This window comes from Molothrus aeneus, chromosome 16 (assembly GCF_037042795.1).
Source record: "Molothrus aeneus isolate 106 chromosome 16, BPBGC_Maene_1.0, whole genome shotgun sequence".
NCBI lineage: Eukaryota > Metazoa > Chordata > Aves > Passeriformes > Icteridae > Molothrus > Molothrus aeneus.
In genome coordinates this window covers 2,038,825-2,058,347 of record NC_089661.1, presented here as the reverse complement: position 1 = coordinate 2,058,347, position 19,523 = coordinate 2,038,825, and the positions used below count along the sequence as shown (strand labels likewise).

General features: G+C 45.4%; 1 protein-coding gene across 1 annotated transcript in view; it reads left to right on the top strand.

Moving 5' to 3' along the window:
* DNAAF8 (dynein axonemal assembly factor 8) overlaps positions 1-19,523 on the top strand; it is a 98,309-nt gene continuing 78,786 nt past the window's right edge. Inside the window, exons 1-9 of the mRNA XM_066560953.1 lie at positions 1-147; positions 3,297-3,410; positions 4,081-4,557; positions 7,200-7,296; positions 7,636-7,774; positions 8,654-8,800; positions 9,181-9,246; positions 11,287-11,640; positions 13,477-13,636. Coding sequence (XP_066417050.1) covers positions 1-147; positions 3,297-3,410; positions 4,081-4,557; positions 7,200-7,296; positions 7,636-7,774; positions 8,654-8,800; positions 9,181-9,246; positions 11,287-11,640; positions 13,477-13,636 — 1,701 coding nt within the window. The remainder of the gene's footprint in view (positions 148-3,296; positions 3,411-4,080; positions 4,558-7,199; positions 7,297-7,635; positions 7,775-8,653; positions 8,801-9,180; positions 9,247-11,286; positions 11,641-13,476; positions 13,637-19,523) is intronic.

Genomic DNA, 19,523 nt, shown 5'->3' with positions numbered 1-19,523 from the left:
ATGGCCTCAGAAGCACCAAGGGAGGATGCAGAACATGCAGCTGAGCCTCCTGCAGCTCCTGTGCAGGGGGACAGGACATTCCAGTGGGGATCCATCCTTGCTGCAGTGAAGGACCAGCTCCCATCCCTGGACTCCGACTCCTCCACAGTAAGCACTGAAATTCTGCCTTTCTTCTCTCTGGATCATGGAAAAAAATCTCTCAAAAGCAAGAGCAGGTGACCTTATCAGGCATTTTGGTGTGGCTGGTGTGCTATCCTGGGTGGGCTGCCTGTCCTGACTATAGAACACTGTGTGTTAATCCACAGCCCTCTGGATTATCCTTAATTATCAGAGTGTAATTGCTACCTCCTCTCCCTGTATTCTTTGGATTCTGCCCCACCTGCAGAGCTGCCTCCAGCCCTGGGGCCCAGCACAGACTTGGAGCTGCTGGATCAAGTCCAGAGGAGGCTCCAGGATGATCAGAGGGATGGAGCAACTCTGCTGGGAGCCAGGCTGAGACAACTGGGATTGTTCAGCCTGGAGAGGAGAAGCTTTGGGGTGATCTCATTGTGGCCTTGCAGGGCCTGAAGGGGCTCCAGGAGAGCTGGAGAGGGACTGGGGACAAGGCCTGGAGGGACAGGACACAGGGAATGGCTCCCAGTGCCAGAGGGCAGGGATGGATGGGACATTGGGAATTAGGGATTGTTCCCTGTGAGGGTGGGCAGGCCCTGGCACAGGGTGCCCAGAGCAGCTGGGGCTGCCCCTGCATCCCTGGCAGTGCCCAAGGCCAGGCTGGGCAGGGCTGGGAGCAGCCTGGGACAGTGGGAGGTGTCCCTGCCATGGCAGGGCCTGGGAAAAGATGGGCTTTAAGGTCCCTTCCAGCCCAAACCATGCTGGTATTCCATGATATCATGGATTATTATGTACTTGAGGCTGGTTCTCTACAAGACATGTTGCTTTTTTGTGCTTTTTACCTGCCAAAGAAGCATAATTGCAGAAACCTTTTCATATGAGGTGTGAGACTGAGAGGTGTTTGCAGTGTTCACTGGTGCAGGTTTTTCACTTGCTGGGTCTGGGCCAGGCTGTTCTTGGCTGCTGAAATCTCTGCTCACAGGACAGCATTGCTCTGGTGCTCCTCTCTAGTCCAAGATGCTCTGGCATCGACTTTTCTGAGGGGATAATGTGTCTCAAGATTTGATTATTAGTGGCATTTTGTCCAAATCAGAACATTGTGTTAATTTTCAAACATGTATGTAGTTGAAAAACATTTTGAACACAGAAAGGATGTATTTTATCCCAACTTATTGTAGCCATTAATGGTACAGGGGAGATTGTGAGATGTGAAAGAGCCAGAAATGCCTCCAGGGGGTATTTATTTATTCTTTATTATTATTTCTATATTAATTAATTATTATTTAATTTCAATTTATTATTTATTATTAATCAATTATCCAAAGCAGTATGAGCTGCTGGATAAAATGTTTATGGGGATTCCATGACTTGGGTTCTGCACCTGGATCTGTCACTGTCATGCTGGACAAGCCACATTCCCTCACTGTTCTGAGTTCCCTCTACTTCCACTGTTTTAATTATTTAGAACAACCCTTGCCTGTTAACATGTGTCTCTGTAGTACAGATGAAGGCCCAACACTGAAGTTATTTGTAGATTTTCTTGTTGAGTAAATTACAACCAGGCTAAGGCAGAGGAGCATCTCCAGATTTTGGTGCCAAACACCATTGAATAACCCCAAATCATGCTGAACAATTTTTTCACTCTTTACAGTCTCCAAATTCTCTGTTTCTATCCCACATGGAAAAGATTTCCTGCAGAAGGAACTGAGGTAATCTGTCTGGCTCTTCATTTGCATTCAGAAGATCTGGTTGTGTAATCCCTGTCCTGCTGAGGCTGCAGTTCCAGGGCTGCACCTTTGTCCGAGGAGTTTCCACGTGGGAAAGATCCATTTGTGCATCCAAGAGCTGTCACCTGAACATGCTCTGCTCTCACCTCCAAAAATGGCACTCACAAACAGGGTTTATGCCCTGAAGCCCTTCCATTACCCTGAAATGCAATTTATCAAGAGGAAAGATGTTCTCTTGCAGTTGGGTTTGTGCTAATGACACCAGAGAGGATTCTCTGCAGTGTGAATTCCCAAAAATGCACACTTGCAAAACAAAGGGACAAGCAGGAAAGCTGTGTCCTGACTGCTGAGGAGGTGCTTAATCTCCTTTTGGTGTCCATGCATAAGGATTCATCTCCAATGCATATCTGATGTTTAAAACAGGGATTTTTCAGAGCTGTCTAAATGCTGCCCAACCAAACCCAGATGCTGTTTGCATTCTGAACAGGAATCAGGACAATGCAAAGCCTTCATGGCCCTGCCTGGCCTCACCTGGGGCTCCAGCATCTCTGTTTAAGCTCAGCTCTGGCCCTTCACTCCCTCTCTGGGCTATGTTAGGGGAGTTTTGGTTTCTAGTTATGGTCCTGCCTGAGCCAGACTTTCACCTGTGAATTGAAAGTTTTCAGTCTTGATCTCTGCCCAGCCTCATCACTCCAATATTGCCCAAGGATCTGGAGCTGTGCCTCAGGCTGGTTGCTCCCCCTGCTCTGTCCTGCTTGTTCCTCATGGGTGCTGTGGGACTGGGCTTTGCCTGGTGAGGCCTTGCCTTTCCAGTCCCTGAGAATCCCAGAATGATTTGGGCTGGAGGGATCTCAAAGCTCATTGAGTTCCACCCCTGCCATGGCAGGGACACCTCCCACTGTCCCAGGCTGCTCCCAGCCCCATCCAGCCTGGCCTTGGGCACTGCCAGGGATCCAGGGGCAGCCCCAGCTGCTCTGAGCACCCTGTGCCAGGGCCTGCCCACCCTTACAGGGAACAATTCCTAATTCCCAATATCCCATCCATCCCCGCCCTCTGGCACTGGGAGCCATTCCCCTTTGTCCTGGCACTCCAGGCTCTTGTAAATATTGGGCAGCTCTGCTCCTGCCTCTCTGCTGGTGAATGAGGTAGTGCAGAGAATCACTTGGGAGATAGAGAACTTCCCACACTTTCCATTGCTTTTCTCAGCAGGATGTTTGTCATCAGCCTCCATGGGAATTTGATGTTTTACATGTTTTTTACATTTGGATCTTGCTGAAATGTGGGGTTGGTGACTCTTGGGTTACCAGACTGTCTAGCAAAGGTGTGACCGCAAGGAAACTTCTTGTCTCTGCACTTCAAGAGGTGCCAACATGGGAGCTGTCACTGCAAACCAGATATTCCAATATCAGTGAGCATTGCAGTCTCCTGTTGAATTTCTCTGTTTTTTTCTGTTTGCAGTCTGATTGTGAGAGTGATGAGGAGCTTTTCATCTTCCAGCGGGACCTGCCCAACTTAATTCCAGACCTGTCGGAGGAACTGATGATGTTTTCCCTGGAAGACTCCCAGGAGCAGGTTGGGACTGTTGTGTGTGGGCTGTCCTGTCACCCCTCTCTTCTGGCTGTCCCCAGTGTGAGCAGCTGCTGATGTCTGACCTATTTGTCAGAACAGGAAAAGTTTTGTCCTCAGTATTTCCTCTCACTAGAAAATAGAACCTTTTTTCTCTTTTTGCAGTGGCCCTTTAAAGTTTTCTCTGTTCTTGAGATTTTGGACCTTTTTTGTCCCATCTCTTGGTAGTTTTTATTGTCCCTTTACTGTTTTTCTTTCCTGTGCTCTAATTCCTGTGCAATCATTTTATGTGTCCAGAAAATGAATTAGGACAGTGCAGGAAAGAGGAAAAGTATGAAGTTTACTCTTTGAACAGCTTTCTGGGATAAAATAATCACATTGTTCCCTCAGTGAAGATAAATCCATGAAATCACAGTATGGTTTGGGTTGGAATAATGAGCACATGTAAGAAAAAGTAATTTAAAGGATGTTTAGCAGTTCCTGAAATTAAAGTTTTTGGAAAGTAAACAGTCTCACTGTTTTCCATGAGGGATGTGGTGTGGGTTGTTTCCATATGGTGTCTGAGTTGGAGCTGTTGCCTTCCAATCACTCTGTTTTGGTTTTTTTATCCACTTCCAAAGCTCAGGGAGATTGACTTTCTCTGTGTTTGTGCTTTCTCTACCTGTAGCAAATCCAGGAGACAGAAAGACTTCCATGGGAGATCTGGAACGAAGACCTGGAAAGTTTTGACTTTCAGGAAAAAACAGATGGTGCCCAAATCATTGCAGAAGAAGATGTACAAATGATTAAAGATGAGGCTCCTGAACCTGCCAGCCAGACTGAAGAAATGCCAAGCCAAAAGAGAGTTGTTCTTGAAGAGTCTCCCTCAGATTCCACAGATCACCTTGAGGAGAAAGAAATGGGCAGGACACAGGCCAAGGAAAAAGCAAACTCCTGGCCTAACACAGCAGTGTCTGTGCAAGAGCTGTACAGTAAAGAGGAGAGAAAAAAGCTGATAGAGACAAAGATACTGTCCAAGATCCTTGTGGAGCCATCCCCAAAGCAGGACGTCAAGCCTCCCTCCCATGGCATCAACAACAGCCTAGGAAGATTTGCAAAGGCAGAAACCTCCTCAGCTGAGCATCTTGGAGAAGTGATCCATTTGTCACTGCAGGCAAGTGGCCCTTATAAAAGAAATATACCAGAAATAAAATAATAATGGGCAGGTGGGCTGGGGCACAGTGCAGTGCCTGCATAACCCCACTGCAGTGAGCAGCTGAGGTCCCAGTTTGACACTCCACAGGGCTGGGTGCTACACAGGTACCAAAAGCTGTCCCAGAGCAAGTCCAAACCATGGCAAAAGCTGCTGCAGATAACCAACTTAGACATAGGAAAAATTACTGCTAGAAACAAAAGGTACAAGGAAATTAGGTGAGTAGTCAAGGCCACAACTACTCTGAAAGGACTTAACCTAAGCACAAAGCTGCTATTTTAAATTTTATTTTTGTGAAATAATGCCCAAACTTATCTTGTAACATACTCCCCAAATACTCTAGAGCACTGGATTTCCCAGGGTTTCCCAGTTCAAGGAGTTCAGTTTAATACCATCTTTACTTGTGTTCAAAGGAGATGCACATTCAACCTGCTAGAACTTCCACGTCCCTTCTTAAGGTAATAGAGGAACACAGGAGAGATTCAAGAATGACTAAGGAGATCAAGCTGGTCATGGCCCAGAAGGTTGAGGTCAGAAAATACAGATTATTTGGGGTACTTTGTTAGATTCTTGTAATTGTCAAGAAAAAGCACAGCTAATCAAGGTGATATTTGTCTGCTAAGCATCAGAAATTCAGGAGAGCATAACAAATCATAACAGAGAATACAACTTTACTACCAAAGATTCCACAAGAAATTGCAAAATACAGCTTAGCTCTGAGTGCTCAGAGCATAAATAAACCTTTCATTAGGAACTATGGAAGTGATGGTCAAATTCTGGCTATTTTCCACAAGAGCTGATGCACACACACACAAACCCCCATGGAAATGGATCTGCAGCAAGGTCCATGAACTGTTAGGGAAGCCAACCATAGCATCTGTCCCTGGGAAGGCAAGAAGTTTTTCAGGTCCCAGGCAGAATTGCATTAAACCAGGGAGCTTTCCTGGCCTTCCAGTGGGGTGCTGGAGGTGAGGAGGTGTTTAGGGTTGTTCCTGAAGTCCTAAATCTCACCCACCTAAGGCAGGTGGGATGAGCAGCTCAGTGTTAGCTGGAATGTGGCTCAGAGTCAGGGGTGGTTTTCTTCAGCACTGAGTTACAGATCTGCCTGTATTGATTTTTAAGTTCATTAGAACTTAATCAGCACAGAACAGGTCCTGATCTTTCTGTTCAAAGCTTTCCACAGGTCAGAGTACAGATGTTTCCCTTCCCCTTTCATGTATTCACAGAAATGAACTTTTTGATGTTAGAGCAGTTCCAGTCCAGGCAAATCATGCAGCTGCTGGCCTGTGAGTTAAATTGTGCTGCATCATTGAAGGACATCTTTTTCAAGTGGGTCTGGATGTAATTCCCAGCTCACCTCATAGAATTCAGTCTCTGTTAATTCAGGAAGCACTACTTGCCTTTCAGAGCCTGTTTGATGTCAGTGACTTCAGTGAGCTGAAGTCTGGTGCTTTGGGGTGAGTTCTGAGAGGCTCAGTGTGTTCTCACTTTCATTTGAAAGGGGTTGTTGCTCCCCAGCTCAGCCAGGCACCTCAGTTTGTGTCAAGTGGCTAAACCTAATATACAGTTTCTTCTTGATTCCTATCAGTTAATTTGATTTTTTTTTCTTAAGTTCCTTTCTGTATTAGAAATGGAATTGTGCAAACCTTCACTTCCATTTCTTCTGGACCTTCTGGAACTTAAACCAGTGCTGCAGTGTTAGAATAGATCTAATCAAGGTTCAGATATGTGTGAAGATTTTTTGCTCAGGAAGGAGGGAGAGCCTTCTCTTCAACAGGAGGGGCAGATGCTGGAGGTTTTACAAGGTGAAACTGCTGGGTTTGGAGGCTGCTTCTTCTTTTTTAAAGGCCATGAGTGGTTGTGTTAAATGCATGTTTGTGGCAGTGGTGTCATTGTCACGACTCCCAGCCCCCTTCCTTTCAATAAAACTCGTAAGCACTTTGAATTTCTGGTGATATTTCACATGGGTGTGGATTCTTTTCATTAAAACTTCAGTTTATATAAATTATTATAAATAATATTCAGAGGGGAAAGCAATGAGTGGTTTAAATGCATGTAGACTGTGATGGCAGCCTCTTGCACCTGAGTCAGCTGAGTGTGCCCTCAGCCAGGGATTCAGAGCAAGGAAATAAAGGATCCTCTCTTCAGCCTGGGGTGAGCAGCTGTGAGGTATCATCTGATACTGACTGTACCCACAGCAATGGGAATTTACCCTGCTCAGAAACTGGAGGGGGAGGAAAAGGCTGATCTCAAAGTGCTGAAGAGCCACAAGTCCTTCTCCTGTGGGTGGCAGTGAGAAGTTCTCACATTATTCAGGATCAGAATGCACATGCTTGGCCTTGTATCAGGCCACTTTTTAATCTGTTCCACTGTCTCCAGTGATCTTTTGAAGTCTTATCAAAAGGGTTCATGATTCTCAGAGAAAGAGCCTCAGCAGAAGTAGCTGAAGCAGCTGGAGGGATGCAGTGTCTGAAGGGATGTAATAAATGCATTTCTTTCCTTACAGCATTTCCTCTGGAACTGCTGAAAGCAAGCTGGCACTGAAATTAGGGGTGGTCTTTTGGGAGTCAACTTTCCATCACATTTCTCTTGTCTTCTTTCAGACATTTGAAAAGTGGAATGTAGACAAGAATCTTGAGGAGCTGGAGCAGCAGGGAGATAAAACTCATGCAGAAGTTGCTTTCTTCCCAGCAGATTATGGTAATGTTACTAGTTGAAAGTGCATAAAAATAAATAAAACTCAGGTTCCTGTATTTAAGTTATTCCCTGCAGCATAATTCTGAATGCAGAAATCATAGTGGGGTTTTTAAATGCTTCTAAAACATGTTTAATTAGCTTCCCTCAAGATTTCATCTGGGTTTCTTAGCCTGAAGCCAGTGCTTCACAGCTGCCATGGGCCAGACAAGCCAGTTACAATATTATCTTTATCCTTCCCCTGCTGCCAGGCTGTAGGAACAGGAACAATGTGAATATGGGGAATATTGGGTGATTTCATGGCAGAAGACCACAACTGATGATTATTTTGTTGCTCTTCCACAGAGACCTTCAGGAGGAAGTGTGAAGAGGAGCTCATGGAAAGGCTGGGAGAGCTGTGTGCCAGGCAGCCCAGGGCAGTGTCCCCTCCCTGTGAGAGGCCATCAGCCAAGCTCTGCTCCCTCCAGGGACAGCAGGACAATCAGTGAGTCCTTTTCTGTCACATATCCCAGCTAATCCTGGCTGCCAGAATGGATACTGGGCAACTCCTGGTCTTCCACAGGGGTTTATCTCTGTAGCCTTGCAGGAAGCTGATACTGGAGTTGGAATCCTCAGTCCTTCATTTCCCTTTGATGACAAACACCTTGGCATTCCCTATCAACCTTTGTCTAAACCTTACCAGGCTCTTGGGAAAAATGGGAAAGGCAGGAAAATGAGGCTAAGCCAATTATCCTGCTCAGCTTTTTTTGTCATTTAGGCTACTAATTTCTTTTACTGGTACCTCAATTGAGCAAAAATACACAGGATGGTTTTCTGTGGGTATCAGTGGAGATGTCAGTGCTTCTTGGAGGTTTCGTGTGAAGGAAAAGCATTTTCAGGCTGTTCAGAGGGAGCAACATCAATGGTGGCAGCACAGAGGAAATAATGAGTGAAAGAGTGGAGGGGAAGGTGGGAAATACCCTCATTGCCAGAGCAGGGAGAGCCACTAGGATGATTTGCACTTTGTATGCCTGGGAAGATGAAATGGAATTGCCAGAAGAGGCAGAGAGGAAAGGGGAACTCGTTCTTACACTGAGATGTTAAAAGTTGTGATCTCTCTGGTGCCTGCCTTTGTTCTCCAGAACAATTTGGTGGTGTCACATTTTGAGAACTAAATATCCCTCTTCATCCTGCCTGTGATCTGTGCTGCTGGGGGAAGCTGAGTCCTTGAATTCTGATTGCAGGCAGAAGCAGAGTTGGAATCTGTGTGGCAGCCAAGCACAGAGCTCCTTTCTCAGTCCAGTTTTGATCCTGAGGCACTCCCTGCAGGTTTCCTTGGGTGGATAAGGCAGAGGATGTGCTGAGATGTGTTTTCTGTGTGTAGGGATGCTGCCTTGCTGTCATCCCCACCAAGTTCTCTGAGGATGGGCAGGATGAGTTTCCAGGACCTGCCAGAACGTGCAACTGTGTACATAGATTTGAGAGATGCTGAGCCACCAAAGCCAGTGACAGTCCCTGAAGAGGAACAAAGGTAATTCCTGGCTTTATTGGGAGTGAGAAACAAGTAATAAAAGTGAGAAACAAAACCTTTCTGAATCTCATGCAATGAGATGTAACTTTAAAAATGTTCTTTCACACCTCTGTCATAAGGAGAAACCTTGTAGCTAATAAACAGCAACTAGGTAATAAACAGGTAAACATTTTGTTCTAGTTGCTTGAATATTTGAATTTTCTTTTTGCTAGAGTAATAGTGTGAAGGACTCTCCATAACATCCAGTAGATCTTCCCTGGAAGTATCTCTCCCTTTTTCCTCATTTTCTAAATTTGCATCTTAGAAATGACCAAGAGCCAACGCTCAGCTAGAACAGGGTTAATTAGTATGGTTTGATTCTTTCACAGTGCAAGTGACAGCTCCTCCTCCTCCTCCTCTGAAGAAGAAGAGACTGTGACAATTCAGGATGAAGCAGAAAGGAGAATGTAAGTTTCCCTACCAGGACTGTTTCCAAGTGATATGATGTTCATTTTTTCTGAAACTAAAATAATTGCCCTAACAATGATCAGAGTGAAAATCTGTGTACTTAAATATTGTCCCTCCTGGTCTTCACAGCAGAAAAAAAAAAGCACAGTAATGAAAGTGCTCCAGTGTGGCCCCAGGAGGTCACTCTTTTCCTGTTGCATGGGGAAGCTACCAAAGGTAGAGAGTTGTTGATTCTTGAGGCAATATTTGCACCTGTCCAGCTGCTTGGTCCAGCTCAAAACACATCCAGAGGTGCCCTGGGGGCTGGAAAATGTGAGTTTTTCTCCAACCCTCTGTGAGTGACACCAGAACCATGTTTGACAAGCCTCAGAACCAAACTTTGGAGATGTTGTAGGGAGTTGAGTCAGACAAACCTTTATTTTTATAAATAATAAAATAGGCTAGAATGGATAGAGATTTAAAGAGAATATTGACTACATTGTATGGACAGGGACCCTCCCAATTCTCCTTAACTGGAGGGGAAAGGGGAGAGAGTGGGGTGGGTGGAATCCTAAAGTGTAAACTCCTCAACATGCACAGATGTCAGCTTTTACTTGCCTAACTCCTGGATTCATATCCATAGGTTATGAGACATTTGTTTAATGTGAAGCAGAGGTGTCAGATTTAACCATCCTCCTGCACTCATGCTCTGGGTTCCATTTGGAGTTCTGCAGCCTGCAAGTTCACAGCAGGGCAGGGGACAAGCAGAACCTGAGTCTTCTTGTGCCAGCCATCTACACTTCTTCTAATGCTTTGGAAGAAGAGGTGATTTGACAAACAATGAGCCCAACAAGAAGCCCAAACAATGTAATTTAGAACATCTAACCCAAAACCAGTGAAAGGCAGGGACAAGGGGATGCTTGAGGAACTCTCTGTGGCACTGACACAACTTCAGCTGTTCCATCAGTGTAAATCTGCAGTGATGAAGGGCAAGAGCTTGGATTTTGATTCACCTTCATGTTGCTAAAGAACATGCAGAAATGTAATGCCTGGCAAATGCTGCTCAGTTCTGGTTGTAAATAAGAAATGCTCTTGGTCTCAAGCAGGGTGGGATTCTGATCTCATTCATGAGGGGACTATCCAGTTTCATTTTTATCTGGAACAAATTATTAAACAGGAATTATTATTCTGTGCATGTAGATTATGTCAGGACAGATCATTCCACTACCACAGTAATGTGCTTGCTGACAGTTTAGCAGTCTCATTGAGGAAATTAAGCCAAGCATTCAAAAACTGTAATAATTATTAAAAAAACCTTTCATCTGTGTGTATTTGAACCCCAACCCCTGTATCCAAAGGGGACAAAAATCTATAGGCTCTGATTTCCATGCCAGCCACACATTTGTTCAGGGCTGTTCTGGTAGGTGTTTGTGTTGTGCCTGAATGCAGAAGAGGTAAATAAATTGCCAGGAGGATCAATTTTGTGTTCTGGCTCTGCTTGTGTCACCTGAGTGCTGATGCTATGTGGTATTTTTGGGGTCCCCCATCGTGGGGAGGAATGATGAATCTGACTCCATGTTCTTAGAAGGCTAATTTATTATTTTATGATATTATATTAAAGAATGCTATACTAAACTATACTAAAGAATAGAGAAAGGATACAGACAGAAGGCTAAAAGATAATAATGAAAACTCCTGACTCTCTCCTCAGAGTCCAACACAGCCTGACTGTGATTGGTCATTAAGTCAAAACAATTCACATATTGGATAAACAATCTCCAAACCACATTCCAAAGCAGCAAAACACAGGAGAAGCAAATGAGATAATATTGTTTTCCTTTTTTCTCTGAGGCTTCTCAGCTTCCCAGGAGAAGAAATCCTGGTGAAGGGATTTTTCCAGAAAATATGACAGTGACATTGCTACTGTCACCCCCAGTTATTCCTCCTACAGATGCCCAGTCCTTGTTTTGAGCTCTCATCATATGTGAAGTTCCTCAGAGATTGAGTTTATTCCTATAATGCTTTATCTTGATGAAATCAGGTTTTTATTTCTGTTGCAGGAGGAATTTCTCAGGGAAGAGCCTGTTACTGCAACAACTCCGAGCAGCCCGTAGGAAGGCCTTGGAGCTTCTTCATAAAACGTCTGTTCCAGCTGAGAAACTGCATCCAGAAAGGCTGGAAGACACAGCTTCCTCTAATAAAAGTCAAAACCAATCTTGTAAAGTGAGGCAAGAGACAAATGAGGTGGTTCCCAGGAAACTGATGAGATTGGAACCAGACAAGGAAAGCCCCCTCTTTTCAAGCTGTGGGGGTGACAGAGCTGACACAGAGAAAGAGAAGAAAATGGAAGCTGAGAAGATTCCAAATGCAGGAGATGCTCCAGAGTGTCCTCTAATTACAGCAGAACTGCCAAGGTATCCCACAGGGAAAGTAATCAGAGGGTTTGGATGTGGCTTCTCTAATTGTCCAGGATTAAAGAAAATTGCTTACCTGGGCTGTGAGTTGCAGCAAGAGGGTGTCTGGATTTGTTACCTGGCAAGAACACAGTCCTGGCAGCTACTGCTGGAAGGTTTAGAGGCAGCCTCAGTGGGGCCTGGCATTAGATGAGCTGTGGCACTTCTGACATTGGAAATGGAGCCTTTTTCTTTAGCTTTTATTCTACAGAAGAGGAGGATAACACAGTATTGATCTCCTTTAGGAACAACAGCACTGAGGTTTCCTAAGCAGAGCTTCCTAGAAAATAGGTCTGGAAGGGTCAGTCTCCCTGTGCCAATAAAGAGTGAGGTAAAATCTAATATCTCCTGGCAGATCTTTATAGAACTTGGTCTTGAAATCCTCAAAGGTGAGGATTCCTTGACTCCCAGGTAGTACATTTTGCTGTTTAATTATCCCTAGAGTTGTAAAGCTTTTCATTAAATCTAATTTAAATTATTCCCTCTCCAATTTAAGCTTATTTTTGTTGTGTTCCCACAAGGAATGGAAAATGGTTTATTCTGTGTCTCAGTTTAAAACACCTTTTACAAACTGGAAGATGTACCAATCTCCTCTTGTAATTCTTTTCTTCTTCCAAACAAAGGAATTCTGACTCTGCCAACAAGAAAAGTGCAAGATCTTGGAGATACAAAGTACACCCGTGAGGAATGCCACAGGAATATCTTGGAAAGCTTTAAAGAGTGGAAATAAGAGTGATATCAATTGAGGAAATTGCAGAGTTATTTGGGCCTCTGCCTCCCTGGGCTTAGTTAAATGTAGTGTATTCTGCAGAAGGTCTAATTTCAAAGTGAAATCAGGTGGTTGCCTTGTGCACCTGCCCAACTGTTTGGGAGAGCTCCATTATGCTGCCTTTTCAAAGGTTATATCCTGCTATTTTCAGAGTGAAATTTAACATTCTGACTTTGACATATGAGCCCTGGAAAGACTCAGGATCTGCCTGCTCTGGAGACTATTACTGTGTCAGAGTTAAACACTTGCCTGCCCTGCCACTTAGACACCTCAGCTCCTGTGTACCTGCTTGAAATGGCAGGTGGTTGGTTGCAGGGTTTTTTCCCTCTGGAATTCCTGACATTAAGCTCATTGCTTGCATCGGGAATACTAAACTGCATTTTGATTACCTGTTAGCCTGAGATGGCAGCCCATGGCCAGGCAAGAATGTGGGTTATTTATTGTCTTTGAGTGATAATTCAGTGATTTGCACTGATTTCAGTTTTCTCTATTGCTATTCTAATTATTGCTGGGGCACCTGGGGCTGGAAGAATTCAGAAGAAATTGAACTTTTTGTTTGCCACAGAAATGGCAGATGAAATCTCTCTGTGGGCATCCAGATGTAGAAAGATGGGAGGTCTTGGGGTCAGGGGAACTTTATCTCTGTCATATCCTATAGCAAATAGGAAAGGAAATGGGTCTAGACTGGGATTCTTGGTGTGGAGATGGGGAGTGAGACCTCACAAACACATCTGTGCTTAAAGGAGTTTGCATTTCCAGATAAATCATCACCACTTATCAGAAGTTTGATCCCTGCTCCTTTTCTTTGAGGTTCTTTTACTTCTTAGAAGATGATTTCATCCACTGGCAAGTTCTTGTGTCTCCCCACAAACACCAGAATTGCTCTCTAAATCTATTTTAGCCTTTCATGTCATGATTCCCCCTCAAGTGCGTGGTGTAAATACGAGAAAAAAAGAAGTGCAACCAGATGAACAAGTGGTTCAGATCATCACCCCCAAAGTGAAAAGCTTCATCTGTGTATTTTCCAGGAGAGAAGGAAGTGACAGAGAGCTATCCCAAAAGGAAGAGGAGATGAAGGAGAGGCAGAGGAGATGCAGATTGCAGGAGCAGCTGGAGCAGTGGCAGCCTCAGCGCTCGGTGTGGGGGAAGCAGCCCATGGCAGAGAACACCCCGCTCCTGTTCCACAGGGTCAGTGCCTCAGGGTGGGCTGGGCCTGGCAGGGTCCTGCTTTGAACAGCCAGGTGTCTGCTAAAGAAGGCAGGAGACTCCCCTGAAATGGAAAATGCAAACCCCCTCCCTCTGAATTATTGTCATTTTGAAATTAAGGGGGTCTCAGACAAAGATATGGGAGCAGGAATAACAGTTCTTTACCAGGAAAACTAAAAATGAATACAAATGCAATAGTACAAAAAGAAAAACCACTGCCAGGGTCAGACCATGCCCTGTCCCCTGTGTGTCAGGGGGTGGCACAGCCCCATCCCATGGGGGCTCAGCCCTCCTGCAGTGCCAGCTGTGGCTCTGCTGGAGCAGGGATCCTGCACAAGGGGGGAGTTTTCCTCTGCAGCTCCAGGGCTGCTGGAGATGGGCCTGGGCTCCCTCTGGCCATGCAGGGCAGCAGAAGCTGCTCCTCTGGCAATGCACTGGGCAAAGGCTGCTGTGCTGTGCCAGGCTCAGATTGGATCCAGGTAGGAATGCTTGGCTCCTCCCCTGGGCGCAGCATCTCCCCATGGGATGATGGGATTGGATCAGCCCTGCAGGGACACTCAGTGGCCATGGACAGCAGAGATCTCCTGCAGGGAGGATTGGCTGGGGGAGAGATAAAGAAAAAACTGCCCATGAACAGCAGAGAACTGCCCCAGCTCTGACAGATGGGAACAGAACACACAGCCCCAGCCTAAGACAGGGGGGCTCCCTGCCAGGGGCAGCTGGGAGCAAAATGTCATTTTTATTGCATTGCTTCAAATCTGTTTGTTATGGAGCACCATTAGCTGAGGAGAGGAGCAGCCCTACAGCTCTTCTCTCACACTAAGGGAGGAGAATTCCCCACCTTCCTGTGCAGGGAGAGCTCCCCAAGCAGCTGCCCTGCAGTTCTGACCTGTCAGGGCTTGCTGGAATCAGTGGCCTCAGTGTCATCTACTTCACAGCAGCCAGAGTCTCCCACATGATTTTTCATAACTCTTCCTTAAAAAGTGCAATATTTTTACTGTCTCTGCTGAGTCCTGTTGTCTGCTCCCAGCAGATTTATAGTTCACTTTTGTGGGTTGGTTTTGAGGATTGTGGATTTAATAATAGGTTTTATTCCTGATTGAGGGGGTATGAAATGATCCTGATTTTAGCCAAAGCCTAACTATGGCTTGGAGGACAGGGCTGTTGTTACTCCTGAGAAGATTTCTCTTTGTCCCTGCCCTCAGCAGAGGGGTTGGAATGAGATGAGCTGTAGGATCACTCCCAACCCATTCCATGATTCCATGGCAAGCAGTCCTGCTTCATCCATGCACTGATTCTGCTGAGCACAAGGTGAGAAGGCCAGAGGAGGTGAGAAACTGCAGAACCACCATGAATCCACCATAATGATTTCTCTGGGCTAATGCCAATAACAAAGCTTTTTTTTTACAGAAGTGGAAAGACTTCACAGCCCTAGATTTGGGGCTGGACCATTTAGGTTTGTTTTGTAAATTGATTGCTGTGGTTATGGAGATTTGAAAGCTCATTTTATTTAGCACTGGATTAATCAGTGGGGAGGAGAAAAGCACTAAAATCTCCCAGCTGAGTTTCCCTCTCCCAGCCTGCTTTGACAAGGAGAGCACAGCACCCATAGCTCTGCTTTGGAGTGTAAAAGTTGGATTTGCTCCTCCCTGGCTGTTGGCAGGTACCACCCACTTCCAGTTAGCCTTGATTAAGATGCAGACACTCTCTTGCTCCTCAGAAACCCACGTGGGCCTTGCTCTCTCCTTCCTGACAATGCACCAGACAATGCAGAATTGCCCTGTGTTTGGTCATTTCCCATATCTGCTGTGCTGTTGCCAATAAAATGAGGATGGGCTTGGTGATGTGCTTTGTCTGGAGCAGAGCTCAGAGTGGATCTGTGCTGGAACTGGAGCTGTAAATGTTCCCCTGAGGGATGGGATGATGTTCCAGTTGTGGCAGCAGGGACAGGGACATTTCTCACCAGCCCAGGCTCCTGCTGCCTGTGCAAACTGCCCCAGTGCCCAGAAAGAGGGACAGGGACTTGTTACAGACAAAAGAGGACACAGGGCAGGGTTAAGGTGGGATTTTGGGAACAAATTCTTCCCTGTGGGGGTGGGCAGGCCCTGGCACAGAGCAGCTGTGGCTGCCCCTGGATCCCTGGCAGTGCCCAGGGCCAGGCTGGAGCAGCCTGGGATGGTGGAAGGTGTCCCTGCAGGGCAGGGGGTGGGATGAGAGGATCTTTATGGTCCTTCCCACCCAACCCATTCCAGTGCCAGCCTGCTCCAGGGGACCTGCCTGACCTCCCAATGCACCAATGGTAAAAGGAAATCTGCACAACCCATAATAACCATGTTGTCTGGGCAATTCTGCTCTTAGTTCATATTCAGAAATATTCGTTATTAAAATTAAGTCTAAAAAATGTATCAACATCATCTATCAAATACAACAGTCCTTTGTAAGATTACTTGAAATCTGCTTTGATAGCAGCACTTTTTCCCTTTGAATTTGAATAGGGTTTTATTTTCTTTCTTTTTTTATGAACACAGAAAATTTTGACTGTTTTGACATTTAAAACTAAGAGCCCCTGTAATTTGGCAGCTATGTCTCAGTGAAAATATCTAATATCTATATATAAACACATATATTCAAAGAACAAGCCCCAGTGTTTGACAGAGCAGCACACTTGCAAATTTGTTTTGTAGGTCCTTTGTTTTGGCAGTGAGAGATGTTCAGATCTGGAACACTTGTCACAGTTTCCAGAATTCTTCTGACCATTTATAATGTACATAAATAATTGAATTGAATAATAATCAGAGGGAAAGTTTAGAAACTCTGCAATTACTGTAGCTGAGGTGCTGGGAAAGACTGGCAAAGGAAATTTAAAAAGCTGCATTAGGGTTACATTAGAGTTCTTGTCTAAAATGTAAAAGCAGATTTAATGTGCCGTCTCCTTTTTCTTAACCCAGTTCAGTCAAACTCTGTCCTCAGCTTCACTCTGAGAGTCAGGCTTGGGGAGAGGGAACTTGAGAGACTGAGAATTCACTTCCAGGGGCACTTCAGCTGCTGGAGAAGGGGCTGAGATCCAGTGGATTTTCAAGACATGCAGGTGCCAATTCCCTGGGAAATCAGTGGGTTCTTTCTAAGAGTTCTGCCTGTCAGGTCCATGTCTGGAGGTGTCTGAATAGTTGGGCAATCTGGCTCACCTCTTGGTTTTAAAAATAATGCAGGGAAGAACCTGGTTTTTTAATGCTTTGTTTTGGGTTCATTTATTTGGGCTTTTGTTTCTTTGTTTGGTTTTTTTTGGGGGGGGTGTGGGTGGGTTGTTTGTTTGTTTGTTTGTTTGTTTGGTTTGGTTTGGTTTTTTTTTTTTTTTTTCTTCTCTGCCCCACCCAAACTTTTGGTGAAATTTAAGACTGGCATGAGTTGATCTCTTCTGCAATTGGGTCCCCAACCACATTTTAACCTTTGAATCTGGTTCAGAACTGATGCAAGCACCTGGAGTTCTGTGAAGGCCAGCAGAGTGGTGGTGAGATCCTCGCTGTAGGGTCAGGCTGAGTTAGCAGTTTAGAGGAACAGCACAAGGTTTCTTTCCTTGTGTGAGCAGTGTTATTGATGAGGGAGACAGAAGGAATGCTCACAGGATGTAAAGCAGTTAAATGAAGGATGTAAAATGAAATGGGTTTGATCTGTCACTGCATTCATCTTGCTTGTTATGATCAGTAACTTGGGGCTGGTGTTGTTTTCTGTCACATTCCCCTTAGGTGGGATCCAGATAATGGTGGTAACTTTTGCCACACTCAGAGCTGAGTTTGATATTATATCAGGAGCAGCACAAGCAGGTTATTCTAAGGATATCACAGCATCCCAGACTGGGATGGGTGGGAAGGGATCTTAAATCCCATCCTGTTCCACCCCCTTCCACTATCCCAGCCTGGCCTTGGGCACTGCCAGGGATGCAGGGGCAGCCTGTGCCAGGCCCTCCCCACCCTCAGAGGGAAGAATTTCTCCCCAATATCCCATCTAACCCTGCCCTCTGGCAGTGGGAAGCCTTTGGGGAAGACAAAGCAGGGTGTGCAGCTGAGAGCAGGGCAGGCAGGGCAGTCCTTGCCAGCAGGGAGGGCACTGCCACAGTCCCAAAGCAGCAGCAGAGCAGCTCAGTGAGGGTGGCCAGTTGGCAAATGTGTGGGGATGAGGAAGGGCAAGATGAAGGGCAGAAAGCCAAGGCAGGGGCAGGACCCAGGGGCAGCCCAGTGATCAGGGGGTCTGGTGTGATGGAACAGGGCTGAGCTGGAGCCACAGTCAGTGCAGGTGAGGGGGTGAGGCCAGGCAGAGGTAGAGCTGCTCTGCAGCTTGTCCAGGACCAAGGGAAATGTCTCAGCTTCCCAGAGCTCCTTTTCCAGCAGCCCCATGTGAGGTGAAACACCTGAGCTTGTGTCAGACCTGCCCTTGAACACTGCAGCCAAACCCCTGCAAGGCCCATCCAGCCCTGGCATTCATTTCACACAGAACAACTAGAATTTAGCTTGTACTCATCTCCTTTATTATTGGAAAAAAGTAGTTGTTTTCAGCAGGGCTTCAGCTTGATTCTGCATTTATTGCTTTATCATGATATGGCAGAACAGGATAATGTTGTTGGAGAGCTATTAGGAGCCACCTTGTAAGCAGCCCCTCATAAACACAGTTTTATCTCCCTTACACAGCCAGGGTGGTTGGGAAATGAATGTGTTGACTCACACTGAGGCATCTCATTTTTCTTGGCATTCACAATCACTTGGGCTAACCTTGTATTAGTAATTATATTACCATGATCCTCATCTCATTGCAGCTTAGCCTTACAGCTGCCTTACACAACAAAAACATCCAGGCACAACAGAGTCATTCTACCTTAACAAATAGATGATGTGGGTACTTTCCCTTCCATCTTGTAAACACAGGCTCCATCACCTTTTTGTCAAAATCAGCAGGTTCTTTATGTTAACACCCTGTTGACTCAGCTCACTGGTGTCAGGGAGAATTCTCAACCACAAGATGTTCCACTTGTATTGCAACAAAATGAATTCTTTATAGAACTTGGTCTTGAAATCTTCAATGGTGAGGATTCTTTGACTCCCAGGTAGTACATGTTGCTGTTTAATTATCCCTAGAGTTGTAAAGCTTTTCATTAAGTCTCATTTAAATTATTCTCTCTCCAATTTTTGTGTTCCCAGAAGGAATGGAAAATGATTTATTCTGTGTCTTAGTGTTTTAAACTCTCAGTATTTTTACAAACTGGAAGATAAAATTACCAATATACCATGGTCAAATCCTTCCTTGCCCTTTGATGGCTTTTTTCTCTCTTTGATCCTGTATTTCTTCAGGGGAAAATCCCTGACAAAATCCACATTTGCCATCCAGAGTGGTGCTGAAGTGCTGGACATTCTACTACTGGGACACTTACCCTGCATCAGCACGGTCTGCCTGAAAGTAGGGATTGATTTCCAAAACTTGTAAAGTATTTTTAGTTCAGTTACTGGCCCCAGAAGTTATTTTTAAGTAGGAGGTGCCTTGATCTGCAAATTGTCAGTGAAATGCTTTTGATTCTTTACCTGTCTTCCTTAAATAGGTGCCTGTGATTGCCATTGCTGTTCCATGGGTGTTTTGATCTTTTTGAGGCAATGGTGCTGACATCAGCATTGGAAGTTGCCCTTTTCTTCCCTCTCTGGGTTGTTCAAGGACATTGTGGATCCTGGGATCCCCACCCAGCACTTCACCTGCTGGGCCAGGGCACTTGGGCACCTCCCCAGCTCCACTGGAGCTGCCCACATGACTGCACTGAGATGATGGCCTCAGCACTATTTAAAAATACACCACTTTTATTGCTGGGTGGAAAATGGATAAAGGAAAAGGA